Source organism: Danio aesculapii, chromosome 15, assembly GCF_903798145.1.
Source record: "Danio aesculapii chromosome 15, fDanAes4.1, whole genome shotgun sequence".
In the NCBI taxonomy this organism is placed as follows: Eukaryota; Metazoa; Chordata; class Actinopteri; order Cypriniformes; family Danionidae; genus Danio; species Danio aesculapii.
In genome coordinates, this window is record NC_079449.1 from 21,562,627 (window position 1) to 21,579,825 (window position 17,199).

Genomic DNA, 17,199 nt, shown 5'->3' on the forward strand with positions numbered 1-17,199 from the left:
TATGCACACACTTGTATTAGTTCAGAATGAGAAACGTTTGCTAGCTTTATTTATATTTGGCTAGACATTATTATGTCAAGACTAGACCAGTTATTTATAAGGAATAGCATTTTAATTTTAGTTTGATGTTTTCTCTTTCAGATTTTTATAATGTTTACTTCCAATACAGGTAAAAATTGTAGAGGATTTGCTGCCAACTTAATATTGACTTTTTTTTCTCTCAATGCAATTAAAACTAAAAACTAGACATGCTTATAACGAATAAACAAAGTATCATGTTTTATTTAATAACTTTATATATGATTTCAAAATTTAATGATATAGTTATTTGTAATTTCTTCTGTTCTAAAATATGTGCATTTAAAGAGTTAGTTCCCTCTAAAATTTCACAATTTTAATAATTTTTTTTTATTTTTCTTACAAAATGCATTGATTCACTACAGGAGACATTTAAGCCTGGTTTATACTCGACGTGTCCGCTAGTTCGCTTGAGTGCATGCGGTGAATGTGATGTCAACGCTGTTTTTTTTTTTTTTTTGAGACACAAGTGGCAGCGCTGCGTTTGATTTGAGTTGAATATGAAACACTGAAGAGATTTTGTCTGAAACAGGTACGTCTGTACACCATCCATGCGTGATCATGGGGAAACTAGATGACCATTAATTATTGGCTAAAAATTGCAACAGCCATGGGAAAGCAGGAAAGTTTTTGTTTAAAATTTTGGAAAAAACTTGAGGGATACGTTTGTTAAAGTCAAAGAGGACATGGCAAAAGTTTATATAGACTCAGTTACACAATTGCAGAATAGGTTTTTCCACCAGTCATAGGTTCAACACTGATGTAAATATTAACATTTTTTATTAAAAACAAATAAATAGTTACAAAACTTTAATTAAGGAAGAAGTTATTTCTTTGATAACTGGACAAGAATACTTGAACCTATCGTTTTGCAATATACTGATGCTCTATTTTTCTGGGTTTTATCTGCGATAATGGTCAGGAATGTTGGACCATTAATGCCTTTTTAGCATAAGACGACGACAGAAAATAGCCAGACAGTAAATGTGTCAATTGTGGAGCGGGCTAAATCTAAAAAAAAACATGTACGTTTTAGCTTTTATTCTTGCCATAATAAAAAATATATTTGTAGAGAACCCCATGTTCTGTTGTCATTCATATTTTAATAAACTATAATAGGTAAAACTGTCCAAGTTATGAACAAAAGCAAGTGATACATCAAAGTTTGATTTAAAAAAAAAATATTGAATGGTTATAAAAGTCCTTATAATCATAAAAAAAATAAAAAATCCAACCCCCCCAGTCCCCCCGTCATTTTAAAGAATATCACAACGGCAAACGTGTCAAGTATAAAAGCCTTGTCTGTTTCGTGAGTTGCACGAGTTCATGAGTAAATCAGGCTTTAGTTACCCCCCAGAGTCTTGTGAGGCACTTTTTATAATGAATGGATGCGCTTTATTGAACTTGTGGACTGTTGAAGAGAAACTGCTGCCTGTTGCCATTGAAAAGGATAATATTAATTAATTAATTCATTTTCTTTTCAGCTTAGTGTCTTTATTAATCAGGGGTCGCCACAGCAGAATGAACCGCCAACTTATCCAGCATATGTTTTACGCAGCGGAAACCCTTCCAGCTGCAAACCATCACTGGGAAACACCCATACACTCTCATTAACTACGGACAATTTAGCTTACCGAATTCACCTATAGCGCATGTCTTTGGACTGTGAGCACCCGGAGGAAACTCACGCAAACATGGGGAGAACATGTAAACTCCACAGAGAAATGGCAACTGACCCAGCCGAGGCTTGAACCAGCAACCATTTTGCTGTGAGGCGACAGTGATACCCACTGCGCTACCGCACCGCTGGAAAAGAACTTTCAACTGCTTTTCGGGGGCCGGGTCGCGGGGGCAGCAGTCTTAGGAGAGAACCCCAGACACCTACTCCAGCACCTCCCTAGGTAGGCATCCAGGAGGCATCCGAAAAAGATGTCCGAGCCACCTCAGCTGACTTTTCTTGATGTGGAGGAGCAGCGGCTCTACTCCGGGTGACAGAGCTCCTCACACTATAAGGGTGCGCCCTGCCACCCTGTGAAGGAAACTCATTTCGGCCGCTTCTATCTGAGATCTTGTCCTTTCGGTCATGACCCAAAGTTCATGACCATAGGTGAGAGTAGGAAAGTAGATTGACCGGTAAACATCTTTCCTGAACCTTTCGACTCAGCTCCTTCTTTACCACAACGGACCGGTACATCGACCGTATTACTGCACCAATCTGCCTCTCAATCTCACATTCCATCTTTCCCTCACTCGTAACCCTAAGATACTTAAACTCCTCCACCTGAGGTAAAGACTTTCCTCCAACCTGGAGATGGCAAACCACCTTTTTCCGGTGGAGCACCATGGCCTTGGACTTGGAGGTGCTGATTCTCATCTCAGCCACATCACACTCGGCAGCAAACCGCCCCAGAGCATGTTGAAGATCCATGTTCGATAAAGCCAACAGAACAACATCATCTGCAAATAACAGAGATGAGATCCTGTGGTCCCCGAAAAGGATAATATATACAATTTAAATAACTCTGATTAGATTTAACTGAAAGAAAAAACTCATATACACCTAGAATGACTTGAGTGTGATAAAATCGTGGACTGATCTTCGATTTTTGGTGAACTACGCCTTTAAATAATATCAAACATGACTTTTTATTCTCTCAAAGCAGATTGAAAGTAGTTGTTCATTACAAATGTGAATGTAATATATGTTTTATTTAATAATTGTTGATAGACCAACATTTTGTACTTTTGTTTATGGATTTTCACTCATATATTGTGCATGGAGATTTTCTTTTCTGAAACATAGTGGAAGCTCCAGTATGGACAAAGATTGTTTTCATTATTAAACGCCATGTTAAAACAAAAATGCACAAGCATAAACATAGCCTGACACCTCAGAAATCTGCTCGCTATTGGTGCCACTCAATCACAGTAACACTAGCCTCTGATATCCCAGCATGCTGCATTATGTGGACATAAATCGTCGAGTGACTTACCGACCCCGATGGGTCAGAACAGAGCCAGACCATGTTACCTCTTAAACACAATCAAGCTCTGGTCTTCCTCCCTCCCTCCCTGCCAAAGCCCAAGGGGACAATAAGTGTTGACTAATAAATAATTGAAGCGTAAGAACAGTAGCTGGCTCTGTAGATCAGGTTACAGTGGCTTCGTAATGGCCGGGCTTAAGAGGTCGAGGGCTCCTGGACTGTTAAAAGCAGTTTATCTGAGTGTGAGCAACAGAATAAGGACAGGAAACAGGCCCTGACCGCATAAACCCTGCAGTATCACAGTCACAGCCTGCTTACAAATGTGCTTTGGCCACCAGCACGCAAACCATGAACAAACGTCACTTTGGTTAAATGGTGTTTGTTCAGGAGCATAACCGTGTTCAATTTGACACCTGGAAAGAGAAGCCAGGCATGGTTTGGTTAATGTTGTCCTTATTACTTTTGATATTTGCTCCTGCGATATGTATCAAAATATAAACAGTCATTATGATAAATACTTTAATTCAATAGTCGCAAAAGTATTAACAAAAAGTTAAAATGAATATGAAAAATATGTGAATCTCTAAATATAAATATAATTATATTTATACACACTGCCTCTAAAAAGCACTTTACTATTTTTACAAAAAAAAAAATGAAATCAGTACAAATTAAATGTTTATCTCCAGATTTAAAAAGCAGAATATGAGATGATTTAAGAAAAATGTGAATGTAACAAAACAATGTTTCTAAATTTAAAAATATTATAATTGAGAAAACTATGATAACTATGAGAAAATATTAGTGAATATGTATTCACGAATATTAATTTATTTACTTATTGTATGCATACTTTTATTGTGAACATGTCAAAAAGATACATACAGTAGAAATCTTATTTAGGTATATATTTACAGTAAAGTATTTATTGTGTTAAATGTTAAGAGTGTAAATTAACAGCATCCTTAATTGTCATAATGTATGATTTACTGCTTGGTCCAAACCTGTGGTCTTCAGGATGGGCCTATAAGCAATTGTTTTCTTTTTAACTGTTGATATTTTTTTTCCCCACGTTCCTTCAAATTTCAAAAACAAATAATTTAAGTGCATTAATTAATAAATTAAACCATTTGAATTTTCATTCTTTTTTAAATTTGTATATTAAAACTATACTTAGTATGTTTATGAATGAATTTCTTTATATACATTTGAATGAAAACTGTCAACATGTATGCATTACCTATAGATACTTTGCATATTTTTATTAATTATGTAATTTATTAATTCTAGAATCAATATTCTTCTTAATGCATGACTTGTTGATTGGTCCATTGTAAAAATAATTCTTATATACTGCAAAAAAAAAAAAAACACACATCTATAGTTATGTGGCAGCACAGAGTTAGACCTCTTTCTTAACTTCATACAGAAACAACCATGAGTGCGGCATGACATCACTTTATTGCAGAGATGCTATTGGTTAATTGCCAGCAAAGTAGAACACGGAAGCAGCTTGAAGCGAAAAGCGTGATTATGTCTGTGGTCTGGAGGTATTATAAAGTTGATAATGACAACATTGTCATAGCAAACTGTGAAATATGTAAACTTGGGATTGCCTGCCGGGTATTTTAAGTTGAGGTGCTATTTGTTTTTACATTCGTTTTTTTATTTACTGTTGCACTGAAGTCTAAAAGTGAAGAATTGGTGTTATTTATTACTTGATTGTTCAAGCTACCTTACAGAAGTGCTCTGTTTGCTAACAGAGTTGTTGAATGAAGTTGAATTAAATAAAAAAATAAGGAACATGCAGGATCTGTTTCTTCGCTCTTCTTTATTTTTTTTATAAGTATTGTATTGGGTTTCGGTATCGGGAGAAACTCAAAATCAAATGATGGCAAAATCGCAATTGATGGCAAAAAAACCTGATCGGGACATCCTTAATAAATAAATATATATATATATATATATATATATATATATATATATATATATATATATATATATATATATATATATATATATATATATATATATATATATATATATATATATATATATATATATATACAGTTGAAGTCAGAATTATAAGCCCCCTGTTTATTTTTTTCTCCAATTTCTGTTTAATGGAGAGAAGATTTTTTTCAACACATTTCTAAACATAATATTTTACAATTACAATTTTAATAACTAATTTCTAATAACTGATTTCTTTTATCTTTGCAATAAATATAGCTTAAAGGGGCTGATAATTTTGACCTTAAAATGGTTTTTAAAAAATTAAAAACTGCTTTTATTCTAGCTGAAATAAAACAAATAAGACTTTCTACTGAAGAAAAAAATATTATCAGACATACTTTGAAAATTTTCTTGCTCTGTTAAACAGTTTGGGAAATATGTAAAAGAAAAACAATTCAAAGGGGGCTAATAATTCTGACTTCAACTGTATATAGTCGTTTTCTCACTCTCTCACTCACTCAAAGAAAAAGACACATTTATGTATCTGTAGAATCTGCATGTTTCAACACATTCTGCTCATTGCGTTCCAAAAACACAATGCAATACGATACTAAATAAAAGTGTCCAGCTAAAAGCTACAAAGGTCATCTGTGACTGCACCTTCCTGCAGCGCTGAACCAGGACCCTCACACCTTTCTTTCCTTCACAAATCTGAACTCATTCATTAAAGAGCTTCCAGACACACAGCCGCCACTCTCTCTGCTCAACACCAGCCAATGTCGCAGGCAGAGGATTCCCTGAGCGCTATCAGTCGGACCCAAGGAGCTTCTCTCCGTTATCTCCCCATCGTTTGGGTATCATCAGCAGTGGCTGGGTAATGCTCCCCTTCCCGAGCGCTGCCAAAGGCTGGGCAGATGGACAGGTGGAGATAGTGACCAAGAAGTGGCGCCACGGTTGCTTTTATCACCAGTCGTGCAGGCTCCAGCTCCTCTGACCCTACCGTCCACATGCTGCATTTTTAATCAGCCAGGTCATCCAATCTAGAAGCAAGACCAGAGCTGTCAATCACAGAGCGCCGCTGGCTGCGAGTCCTCACAGTTTGAGGGTAAAGGCATGCACCAGCCCCGTTCTGAGACAGTTGAGCCTGGGAACTGTCCGCTAGCGATGCCCATTTGCTATCTACAGCTCTCTTCTGCCATCCTCCTTTATGTTCTTCTATCTTCTGAGTGGGCTTTTACAAAGTAATTACAAAGCAAACGACAGCTTGATAACATTAACGACCAGGTAAGGGTTCATTGCGTTTGATCGCTGAAGGAGATGCATCACTTCCTATCTGCAGTAGCTGTACTACAGTGAATAGCTCATCAATGGACTCATTGATGGATATGTTTGTTAATAAGGGTTCACTCGTTTTTGTCAAACTTTAATAAGGGCGAGATTGAGGAAAAATATTCATTAACAAAATTATTTTAATTAATATATATATTTTTTTTAAATAAAAATAAAAAAGTCTAAAAATTTTATTTAAAAAGCTTTTAGTTAGTTTTAAACAATCCATTCACTGATATTAAAGTCATGTTAACTTGCTAAAATGACCACTTAATTAGGTACACCTGTCCAACTGCTCGTTAACACAAATTTCTATCCAGCCAATCACATGGCAGCAACTCAATGTATTTAGACATGTAGACATGGTCAAGATGATCTGCTGCTGTTCAAACCGAGCATCAAAATGGAAAAGAAAGGTGATTTAACTGACTTTGAACGTGGCATGTCAATATGGATCTAAATCTCTGGAATTTTCCAGTACCTTGTTGAATCTATGCCACAAAGTATTAAGGCAGTTCTAAGGCAAAAGGGTGTCCAACCCGGTATTAGTAAGTTGTACTTAATAAAGTGACCGGTGAGTGTACTAATACATATATTATGTATATAACTTTACAATAAAATTTTTCACTAATATGTGATATAAAAAAAATATTTTTTCTTGTCTTTTTTATTTGCATTTATTTATTATACATTATATATTTGTTGTCTTTATAAAAACATGTACATTTGATAAATGAGTGGTTGCCAGTATTGCTGTTACACACTGCAATGAGCAAACAACAATTTAATTTTATCATTACTGTATTTTAGAAGAGATGAAGTGAATCAACAAAAGGATAAACAAACAAACAAATAAATAAATAAATATCAGCAGCATCAAATCAGCTTATTTAAATTTACGTTATTTACGCTTACATTTCAATAATCCATCAAATATTTTACTTTTAGTTTTTTAGAAACTAAAATTATATTTACATCGACTAAACATGTTCATTTAGACTAAAATTGACTGAATTAAAGGTGCAGTATGTAAGTTTGACACCCAGTGGTTGAACAAGGTATTGCACCTCTGGTTCAAAACAAACGCAACAGCAGGTTGCCAGATTGAGGACAGCAACAAGGGCTGATTTAAATTGTGTTCTAAATAAAAGCAACGGCACACGATAGAAGGAATATTTTCCATATTAACAGGAGTTTTTGTCCTAACCAACACCTAAAATTTATATTTTAGAAACGGCTTCAATTTTTTCCAGATGAACAACAGAAAACTATGATCAGGTACACCTCATGTGCTTTATTCACTGCTAAATGCTAATAATGTTAGTTTGAATGCCATTTTACATGACATTTATTGCCATACTACTGAAAGCAGCAGCAGATAGTCCACCTCAGATCTTGAAAATAAAATAAACCCTTTGAAATTAAACTTTAGTAACTGATTCAGCATCTATATTTAATGTTAATAATGTTAAAGAAGTATAATATGTATTATTTGATTATAAACCTTACAATTCTGTTGGAGTGCAGTGATTAGTGACTATTCAGTGCTTCTGAATGGCTGTATTTAAATTTCTATTGTGTTGCGTCTGGTGAAACAGCCAAATTGCTTATCACTGCAAATCTCGTCATGTAGCATGTTGTAACCTGTAACCTGCCTCACCTAAAGTAACCTCACCTAATGTTTCCTTTGAAGGAGCCTTCATGACTGAATGAATCAAACCAAGGCAACGCAGGTGCTGAAATAGAATTGGCTAAACTGACATTGGGCGGGTTAAAGGGACCAAAACAAAGACAGCCGTTCTGGCAAGTAACTCACATTTTCAAAGCAGAATAACTTCAGCATTGTTTTTCAGATAGACAAAAATGTTCACTTAGCATGTTTCTTAAATATCTGCAAACATATTATGGTTTTTTTTTTGCTTTAAAAGAATCAAAAAGTTACATACAGCACCTTTAAATGTCCAAAACAATGCACTCATTAAAATATTATACATTCACAAGTTCACACTTACAAATGTTTAAGAATAAAGTGTATTTGGCGTGCTGTCCTGGGAGAGGGCTCTGAGCTCGGGGATGACACCCCAACTCGTGTTATTCCCCTTATCGGGGAAGAAAGAGAAGTTGGGGTTCGAGCGAAGTGTCTAGCCCGGCCCCAGTACGCTCCCCCCAGATAGATAATGTTTAAGAGGTGCGGTGTAGGGGTGGTGGAGGGATGCTAAAGTCGTGAGATAATGCAGGTAGGACAACTTTTGGTATTTAAAGGGGTTTGGTCTAACGCTGATTGGATAATACAATGATTGTCATTGATGTATTTTAAATAGCTGAAACATCTGCACGTGCTCCTCCCAAAATTTGTTTATAAAACATCACTAAAAACATAACATGCAGATGCATGTGTGTATGAAAATTTATATATAGTACATGCTGTACTGTATGAACGTATTTATGTACATAACTTTGAACTAAAACTATGTTAAACAAATACTTGTAAACCACACGCATCAGATACGCAAGCATTTGCTGCTCAGGGCACAACACAAAGCAGCGAGCAATTGAAGGTGGCACAATGTGAACTACACAGCACACTGAGAGCCAGGAGTGCCGGTCAAACACGGCCACATGCATATGCACATCTGAGTGTCAGGTTGGTAAGAGTCAGCTGTAACAAAAATGCATGAGAAAAAGATCTCCAGCTTATTTTAATTAGACATTAACGTTAATACACTGAGCAAGCTCATTATGCCTTTCTTTGCCCCGTGGTGGACCAAATCCACGCAGATCCGTTGCCATGACCACTCACGCCTGGCTATTTCATCACTCTGACACATGCATGGCGATTAGACCGACTTCTGGAGAATATTCTACCCGTTAGGCCTTGAGCGCTCGGGTTTTAGTGGCAGAGAAGAAATGTGAAGCTTGGCCTGAAGGACCCGGACAGCAAATTACTCATTAATGTTTATGATTATCCAGCTAGCGCAACAATGCTCACTTATTCAAGATATATTAGATGTGTGGTCATCCGTGAGCCTGCTGCCCTCGAGTTGCGTTCTCCTGCCTTTCATATGTCAACCCAAAGTGCTTGTGCTCTCTGTGCACTTGTTATTAAATTACATGGGTTTAAAACCACACTAATTGGTTTAATCTGAATGCTGGGTTAATTTGGCGCTATGATGAGTTTCAGGGCACGGTTGTACTATCGAGTGACAAAGCCCTGATTCACAACACCACCGGAGACAGAAAAAGCGCTTCGCCAACTGCTACATCAAACGAAACCGGCTCAAGCAACCTTTCAGAAAGTAACTAGACAATAGAGATTTAGGGTGGCATTGAAACAACAGTACTTTCAACTAAAAAAGCTAAACTTAATATGATTTTTGTGTGTTTATTCTGGCATTTTGGGAGGGCATACAACTAAAAGAACAAAGCAGGACCACAGGACTATGAGTATGTTTTCAGGTGTGTAGTGTTTCTTACAAAGTTAAATAACTAACTACTGAGAAGGTGGCATATTTCACCATTGTGAGGATCACTTTGGGCTCTATTTTAACAATCTAGGCGCAAAGTCTAAAGTGCAGGCCGCAAAAGCATTAAGGGCATGTCTGAATCTACTTTTGCTATTTTAAGCACAAAAAATATGGTTTGCGCCCAGGCGCATGGTCTTACAGGGTTGTGCTTATTCCCTTAATGAGCCATGGTGTGCTTTGAGCATAACATGCATTAAAACCAATCAGAGTCTCATCTTCCAATTCTTTAAGAATCAGTTGCATCATACTATAGTGCTTTTGCTATTTATATGGCAGACTTTGTAATTGGAAAAACTGAACGCTTCACTAAAAACACTTAAACAGACCAGAATAAAGAATAAGCTTCCTCCATTCAGCCTCTTTACTTTACTCCTTTACTTTTGTGGATAAGGAAGCGGTTTGTACGCAGTCCATTGAAGTCATCAATCAGCCTACACATTTATTTTTGTTTAAGCGCAAAGATTTGTTTTAAAACTATTTCTAAATTCAGTTCTAATTTCCAGTAAACAAATAAATGAGCAATAATTACAAAGTGTGGTCAAAAAACAAGTTATATCCAAACACACGTCCTATTCTTACGCCCAATATGGAGATGCATACGTCTCCAAAACCCAACAGGCGGACAAATCTAAACCTGTTTTTATTAAAACAAATATGAATATGCATATAATAAATAATACTGCTAATAATAATAACATACAAAATGTCATGAATAAACAAAAAAAAGCCACCTGACATTAAGAAGGCATGAAGGTAGTGGTTTTTATATTTATGTAGAAAAAGAATAATTTTTGTAATATTTTAATCCATTATTTTTTTTTTCATATGTAAAAATGTGTATTGCTGTACATCCTGTGTGTATTAAGTGTGTATTAACGTGCCAACAATGCGCCTTAACACACCTCCTTTATAGACCGGCACACCCATGAGTCCACAAAGTGGCACAAATGGATTTAATATAAAAAAATGTGGCACAAAACATGAAAATTAAAGCAACATGAAAATTAAAGCAACAAATCGAGCCACAATCGTACATCTTGTGCCTTATTGCACCAGGTGTATGATAGGGCCCTTTGACAGAGGACAATGTTGTTAATATTTTGTATCCTTTTTAGTATGTTATTGTCGTGTACTGTACTTTTAGTTTACAGTGCATGTTTCTTGTGTTGTGATGCACCAATGTGGATTAAAAAAAAATTATTAAAAAAGGGAAACATGAGAGATTTATGGGATGTTTAAACAACCAGTTTTCAGCTATAATCATTTTTTTAGACATTAGCAGTTTAATTATATTTTGGGGGACCTGAAAATGCACATTTTTAAATATGCTTCAAAGTGCATGATTTAAAAACTTCTACTGTTATTATCTTAGTGCACACTACAAATATTGTGAAAATGGTAATGTATTATATGTTCATTTTAAAGGCATGAATGCTTAATGATAGTGGGGAACAAAAGTGCTGTATGCCTACAGTGTTTATTCACAAAGTGACTGCACCAACTACTGGCTTTGCATATATAAAACTTCATTTTTAATTTGTGAACAAGGAACGTTTTGACAACATTGTCACCTATTTAAGATTTAAGTTTTTTAGTATGTTATTCAATTGTGTGCTTGTTTCTTGTGTTGTGGTGCACCAAAGAGTTAAAAACAAACATCTCCACTGAGAATCACACATACAAACACACAAACTTACATCCAGCCAGGAGGTATTGATAGTACTGCACGAAGTCCGAGGCCAGCACCAAGGGGTGGTTGCTGTTGAAAGGTGGTTGTAGCTCATTCCACTGCGGTGTCCTACTCAAAACAAACACAAAAATCAATTTAGGAAGCGCATTTCAAAGGGCCAGATGTATATAACAGTCTCCAGCTGAGCTATAATGGACTCCAACTCTCTGCAGCCCGGCGGACCTTCCATTTGGCTCATCTCACGTGGGGGGCTAAACAGGCTATACAGCTCGGTACATACATTCATTTAACATGCACAATCTGATCAGAAAGCCATTCTGAGAGCAACCCCTGCCTGTTTCCATTTTCCTCGCATTATTGCATTACGGTTGCGCTCAGCGTCTGGGTTGGTGACAAGCCATGACGTTAATCATTTGCTTGCCCTCATTAAGGCGCCATATAAGCTGTTTTATGTAAATGATATGACTGCAGTGGGTCATGTCAGGTGCTTCTGTCGGACTGAAGGTGAAGTGTAAAAGCAGGTAAATAGGTGTGGTGCTGAGAGCCGCGGGGCAAGACCTGGCTAGATTCCAACAGGCTCTCGGACAGGTGTTCAGCTCCAAAGGCGTGTCGTCGCTTATCTTCTGAACTGTGCTGATTGGTCGAGGCTCCAAAACGTGCTCCACCAGGTTGCCGTAACAACTCAGGATGTACAGCGATTCGACAACCGCCTGGCGAGACTGATCTAACAGAGGAGAAAAGTTGTGTTATTAAAGGTTAGGAATATGACCATTTGGTTACAAATTATTACTTTACACCGGATTCATGCTTCGAAAGAGCATCGACAAGGGGATTTACTTATTTAGCACTTATTTTATTTTCTGGTTTAAAAAGAAAAAACTAATATAAAATATATATACAGCTATGGTTAAAAAGAGAGACCACAAAATCCCAGCTTCTTTTTATTTATTAGGTATGGGGGTTTTAATGGCTGAATAACAAATGTTTTCATTTGTTGTGATTGGAAGTGAGGGTTACTCCACCAAATACTAATTTAACTGTCTGACCTTTTTGTGATTTTGTTTTGTGATTTTTTTAACTCTACATGACAACATTTTTATTGAATATATGTGAGAAATGTCATTATTACCATCACATGATAAACAATTACATTTTACTCAAGCATATAAAGTTGAAGTCAGAATTATTAGCCCCCCTTTGAATTTTTTTTCTTTTTTTAAATATTTCCCAAATGATGTTTAACAGAGCAAGGAAATTTTCACAGCATGTCTGATAATATTTTTTTCTTAAGGAGAAAGTCTTATTTGTTTTATTTCGGCTACAATAAAAGCAGTTTAGAATTTTTTAAACACCACTTTAAGGTCAAAATTATTAGCCTCTTAAAGCAATTTTTTCGATAGTCTACAGAACAAACCATCATTATACAATAACTTGCCTAATTACCCTATCCTGCCTAGCTAACCTAATTAACCTAGTTAAGCCTTTAAATGTCACTTTAAGCTGTATAGAAGTGTCCTGAAAAATATCTAGTCAAATATTATTTACTGTCATCATGGCAAAGATAAAATAAATCAGTTATTAGAAATTAGTTATTTAAACTTTTATGTTTAGAAATGTGTTGAAAAAAATCTTCTCTCCGTTAAACAGAAATTGGGGAAAAAATAAACAGGGAGGCTAATAATTCTCACTTCAACTGTAACTATAAATCCTAAATCCGATGAGTTGTCAAGTTGTCTCCTAATTTGTTCTACAGCTGTATAAATGATGATCGCTTATGTACTGAAGGTTGTAAGCTATGTCAAACCTTTCTCTCTCTTCATGTTGGGGTTGGTGATGAACCAGGAGCGGGATGAGGCAAAGACTGCAGCCACACAAAACTCCCCACCGCTGGACTTACTGGGGGAGATCTGAGGAGGCGGCTTGGCTTTGCTACAAAGAAAATATTTCAATATAAAAAAACACAAATGACATTATGACAAAAGACACAGAGGAAGAAGAGAACTAAAGAAAATCATCTTCTTTGGGGGAATGGCATCCAGGACGAAGATAAATAAATAAAGCCACAACACTGACATGAAAAGAAACACATTTGTGATGTAAATAATCAAGACGGGACATTTCCTGTACATGAAGAGTTTCAAATTTAAAATAAATTGCACAACCACAACAAATACTGTTTGCAAATAAATAAATAATACACTACACATTTACAGTTCATGCAGGTAAAAATCGAAAAAATATTATTACATTAATACAATACAAAAACACATTTCAATTGTTTATGCATTTTTTGCTAAAAATCTATCTATCTATCTATCTGTCTGTCTGTCTGTCTGTCTGTTTTTAGTTGAATCAACTTAAATTTTCTAGTCATCTCAATTTGCATTAATCCAACTGACTAAAAATAAAGTAAAATTTTGTATAACTTAAATTAGTTGAAACTATTAAAATTACTTTATTAAAATAAGTAAAAGAAACATAAAAATATTTGTTGTATTGACTTTTGTCATAAAAATGTGTACAGTGTATGTATGTACTGTATGCATGCATGCATCTATCTATCTATCTATCTATCTATCTATCTATCTATCTATCTATCTATCTATCTATCTATCTATCTATAGTAACAAAAAAATCTTGCAGCCTTTATTTTTTTAGTTGAATGAACTTAACTTTTCTAGTCATCTCAATTTAAATTAATCAAACTGACTAAAATATTAAGTTAAACTTTGTATTACTTAAAAAATTAGTTGAAACCTGATTAAATTAAAATAAGTAAAAGCAACATAAAAAGATTTGTTGTATTGACTGTCATGAAAATTTGCAGTGTAGTATGTATGTATAGATATGTATGTATCTTTGCATCTGCATGTATCTATCCATCCATCTATCTACTGTATCTATCTATCTATCTATCTATCTATCTATCTATCTATCTATCTATCTATCTATCTATCTATCTATCTATCTATCTATCTATCTATCTATCTATCTATCTATCTATCTATCTATCTATCTATCTATTTATCTGTGTTGTTTATACAGGATTACCATTTCATTTATGTTGTGTTGACCGAAATGACCACTTTTAAGTTTTATTTAGCAAGTACAATTTGACTACAGTTGCCCAAACCCGAAAAGCTTGTCCTCACTAAATCTCTGTGTGATCTTGTTTTATATTTCTGTTCAGCGAGTATAATGATGTTGTTAAAGCTCAACACTCACACACTCCAGGAGTCTAGCCTGTACAGACACCACATAATGGCTGTCATTTGCTCATAAAGCGGCTTCAAATGTAGGCTTTTAAGCAGCTTTTAAAAGGCCTCGTTCCAATCTTGGCATTTGAGAAAAATTATTAGGGCCTATTGAATTATTCTTAACGTCAGTAAAATCTGAAGGCTGCAAGGAAAAAAAAAGGTCATGAGCCGAGAGATGAGAACTTGCATGTGGAATTCATCCTAGAACAGTAGCCATGTGGTATCATTGTCCGACTCCTGTACTGTAAAATCTGCCCTCTGTATCTCAAACATACAAGAGCAGACTACAAAAACACTGATTACTACTGGATGTTTCACACAGAACCACGCTTTAGATCCCATCAGCCATGCACACACATACATATTTAAATACACACGAATGGTTGAGAAGGAGAGAGAGCAAAATAAAACAGTTTTAAATGTAATGCTTCAATGTTTTCCTGTTTCAATCTTGCTTTTAAGTCTTGTTTGATCTTCTTATACATACATGAGATCAGAACTCTTAATCAAGATTTCCTTAATTAATGTACCTGTATGTATTTTGTTTTATGAATTTATAACAATAAGTTCAGGTCTTGGGGTGGGGTTTGGGTTAAAAAAACATAGAAAGAAAGAAACTGTAATGTTTACCGTTGTATTGTATTTCCTACAAAAAAATAAATAAAATAAATAAATAAAAAAAAAAAATAATAAAAAATAACAATAAATAAAGAAAACTTTTCATTGCATTTGAGTTCTTTTTTAAAAGCATTTGAGTTCTTTTTTTCTTTTTTAAGCTTCTTTTTTAAAAGCAATCTGGCTCAAACCAAACTTACAGCCAAAATGACAAAATGTACAATTAATACAGAACATTTGTGCTTTCAAAACTGTTACTTGAAATGTAACAGAATTGATTGTCTGTAAAATCCAAAATATGAAGTACTCAAGGAGTAAGATGATAAAACCCATAAGACCCATAATAAAAACTCTAAAAACTAAAACAGCTTAACATTTATTCAATATTTTAATATATTCAGTAATCTGATGTAGAATGTCTTAATTATATAATTATAATATGAATGCAATATAAACAAAACCATTTTGTTTTTTTATGCATTTTTCAAAGCACCAGTACACTAAACCCTGTGATAAAAACTGAATCTAATAATAATATAATAATAATAATATAAAATAAAAACATTTATTTTCAGTACAATTTACCACTTTTATTCTGCAAATGCATTACAAAAGTAATGGTTAAAATCTTTTCTGTCCTATTCATAAAAAAACTTCAAATACATATCCAATACACTCAAAAAATGTATGTTTCCATACATTAGTAGAAACATTTGTTGATGTGTATGTTTCCCCAAAAATATTAAGCAGTGTAGCTGTATTCAATAATAATTTTGCTTGAGCACTGAATCAATGTATCGAGCCGATAAATGATAAATAAAACATCACCTGGTAAACTACATCTATAATTTTAGATGAATAAACTTGAAGAGAAATGTGACCAATTGAATTAAATTTGTGTTCAGAATATTTTTCAAACTTATTTAATCAGAAATCAGACTCCAGACATTGTCTTTCAGCTTGAAGACCACTAATAAACGTGATTAATGGCTATGAACCTGATTAATGCATAGGCCCATTATATAATTAATTCAATTCAAGTTTGTAATTGAATGACAGCCTGAGTCATTATGCATTACAAGAGCAGATAACTGCAAAACAAAACTGCCGATTGTAATGAAATTGTTGTAGACTGTGGAGTCTGGACTGGGAGTTAATGTGGATGAATTGTCCAGTGTTTGAACCGGGACTCCTCCAGCCTTGCATTACACTAATAGGTGTTGAGTGACCTGTTGCTGAGCTGCACTCTCACTCTGTCACTTCCCTTAAAACTGTCATCGAGTCGTAAATTACTCTCAGGACGAGGAGTGATGCTGACATCTTTGTTTAGCCGACACCAGGCGAGGACTGCTGGTCGGGAAAGACTAAAGACAAAGTAAAGAAAGGCAGGGAGATATTGGCACGAGTGTATTGTTGTTGGATGGAGGAATAACTAAATATCTGAGCGACACACACCGCTGATGAGGAGATACGAGCGGTTTGTCAGTATATCACCTTGACCGGAGCAGACATGAACGTCACGCTGTCTGTCAATAGCCATGTTTCCATCCACCTATTCTTATGCGCATTTTGGAATATCGCATAAATGGAAAAGGCGAGATGCACATGTATTTTGGAATGTTGTAAAATGTATGTGCACAACTGAGCAAAATAAACTTCTTATCCGATAAGAGAAAAATGTGCATAAACTACGAAGAAAACACAATTACTGAGTAAATTCCAGCATGCCCATCAAAGAAAAGTGATGTGATTTAGTATGAAGCAGT

At 35.1% G+C, this 17,199-nt stretch overlaps 1 protein-coding gene across 4 annotated transcripts in view; it reads right to left on the bottom strand.

Annotated features, from left to right (window-relative positions):
• Nucleotides 1-17,199, bottom strand: part of bcas3 (BCAS3 microtubule associated cell migration factor) — a 386,382-nt gene that overhangs the window by 243,351 nt on the left and 125,832 nt on the right. For all 4 annotated transcript variants that reach the window (XM_056473462.1, XM_056473465.1, XM_056473461.1 and 1 more), the window contains 3 exons: nucleotides 13,366-13,490; nucleotides 12,120-12,285; nucleotides 11,569-11,669 (listed from right to left, as the gene is read on the bottom strand). In XM_056473462.1, the coding sequence (XP_056329437.1) occupies nucleotides 11,569-11,669; nucleotides 12,120-12,285; nucleotides 13,366-13,490 (392 nt within the window). The remainder of the gene's footprint in view (nucleotides 1-11,568; nucleotides 11,670-12,119; nucleotides 12,286-13,365; nucleotides 13,491-17,199) is intronic.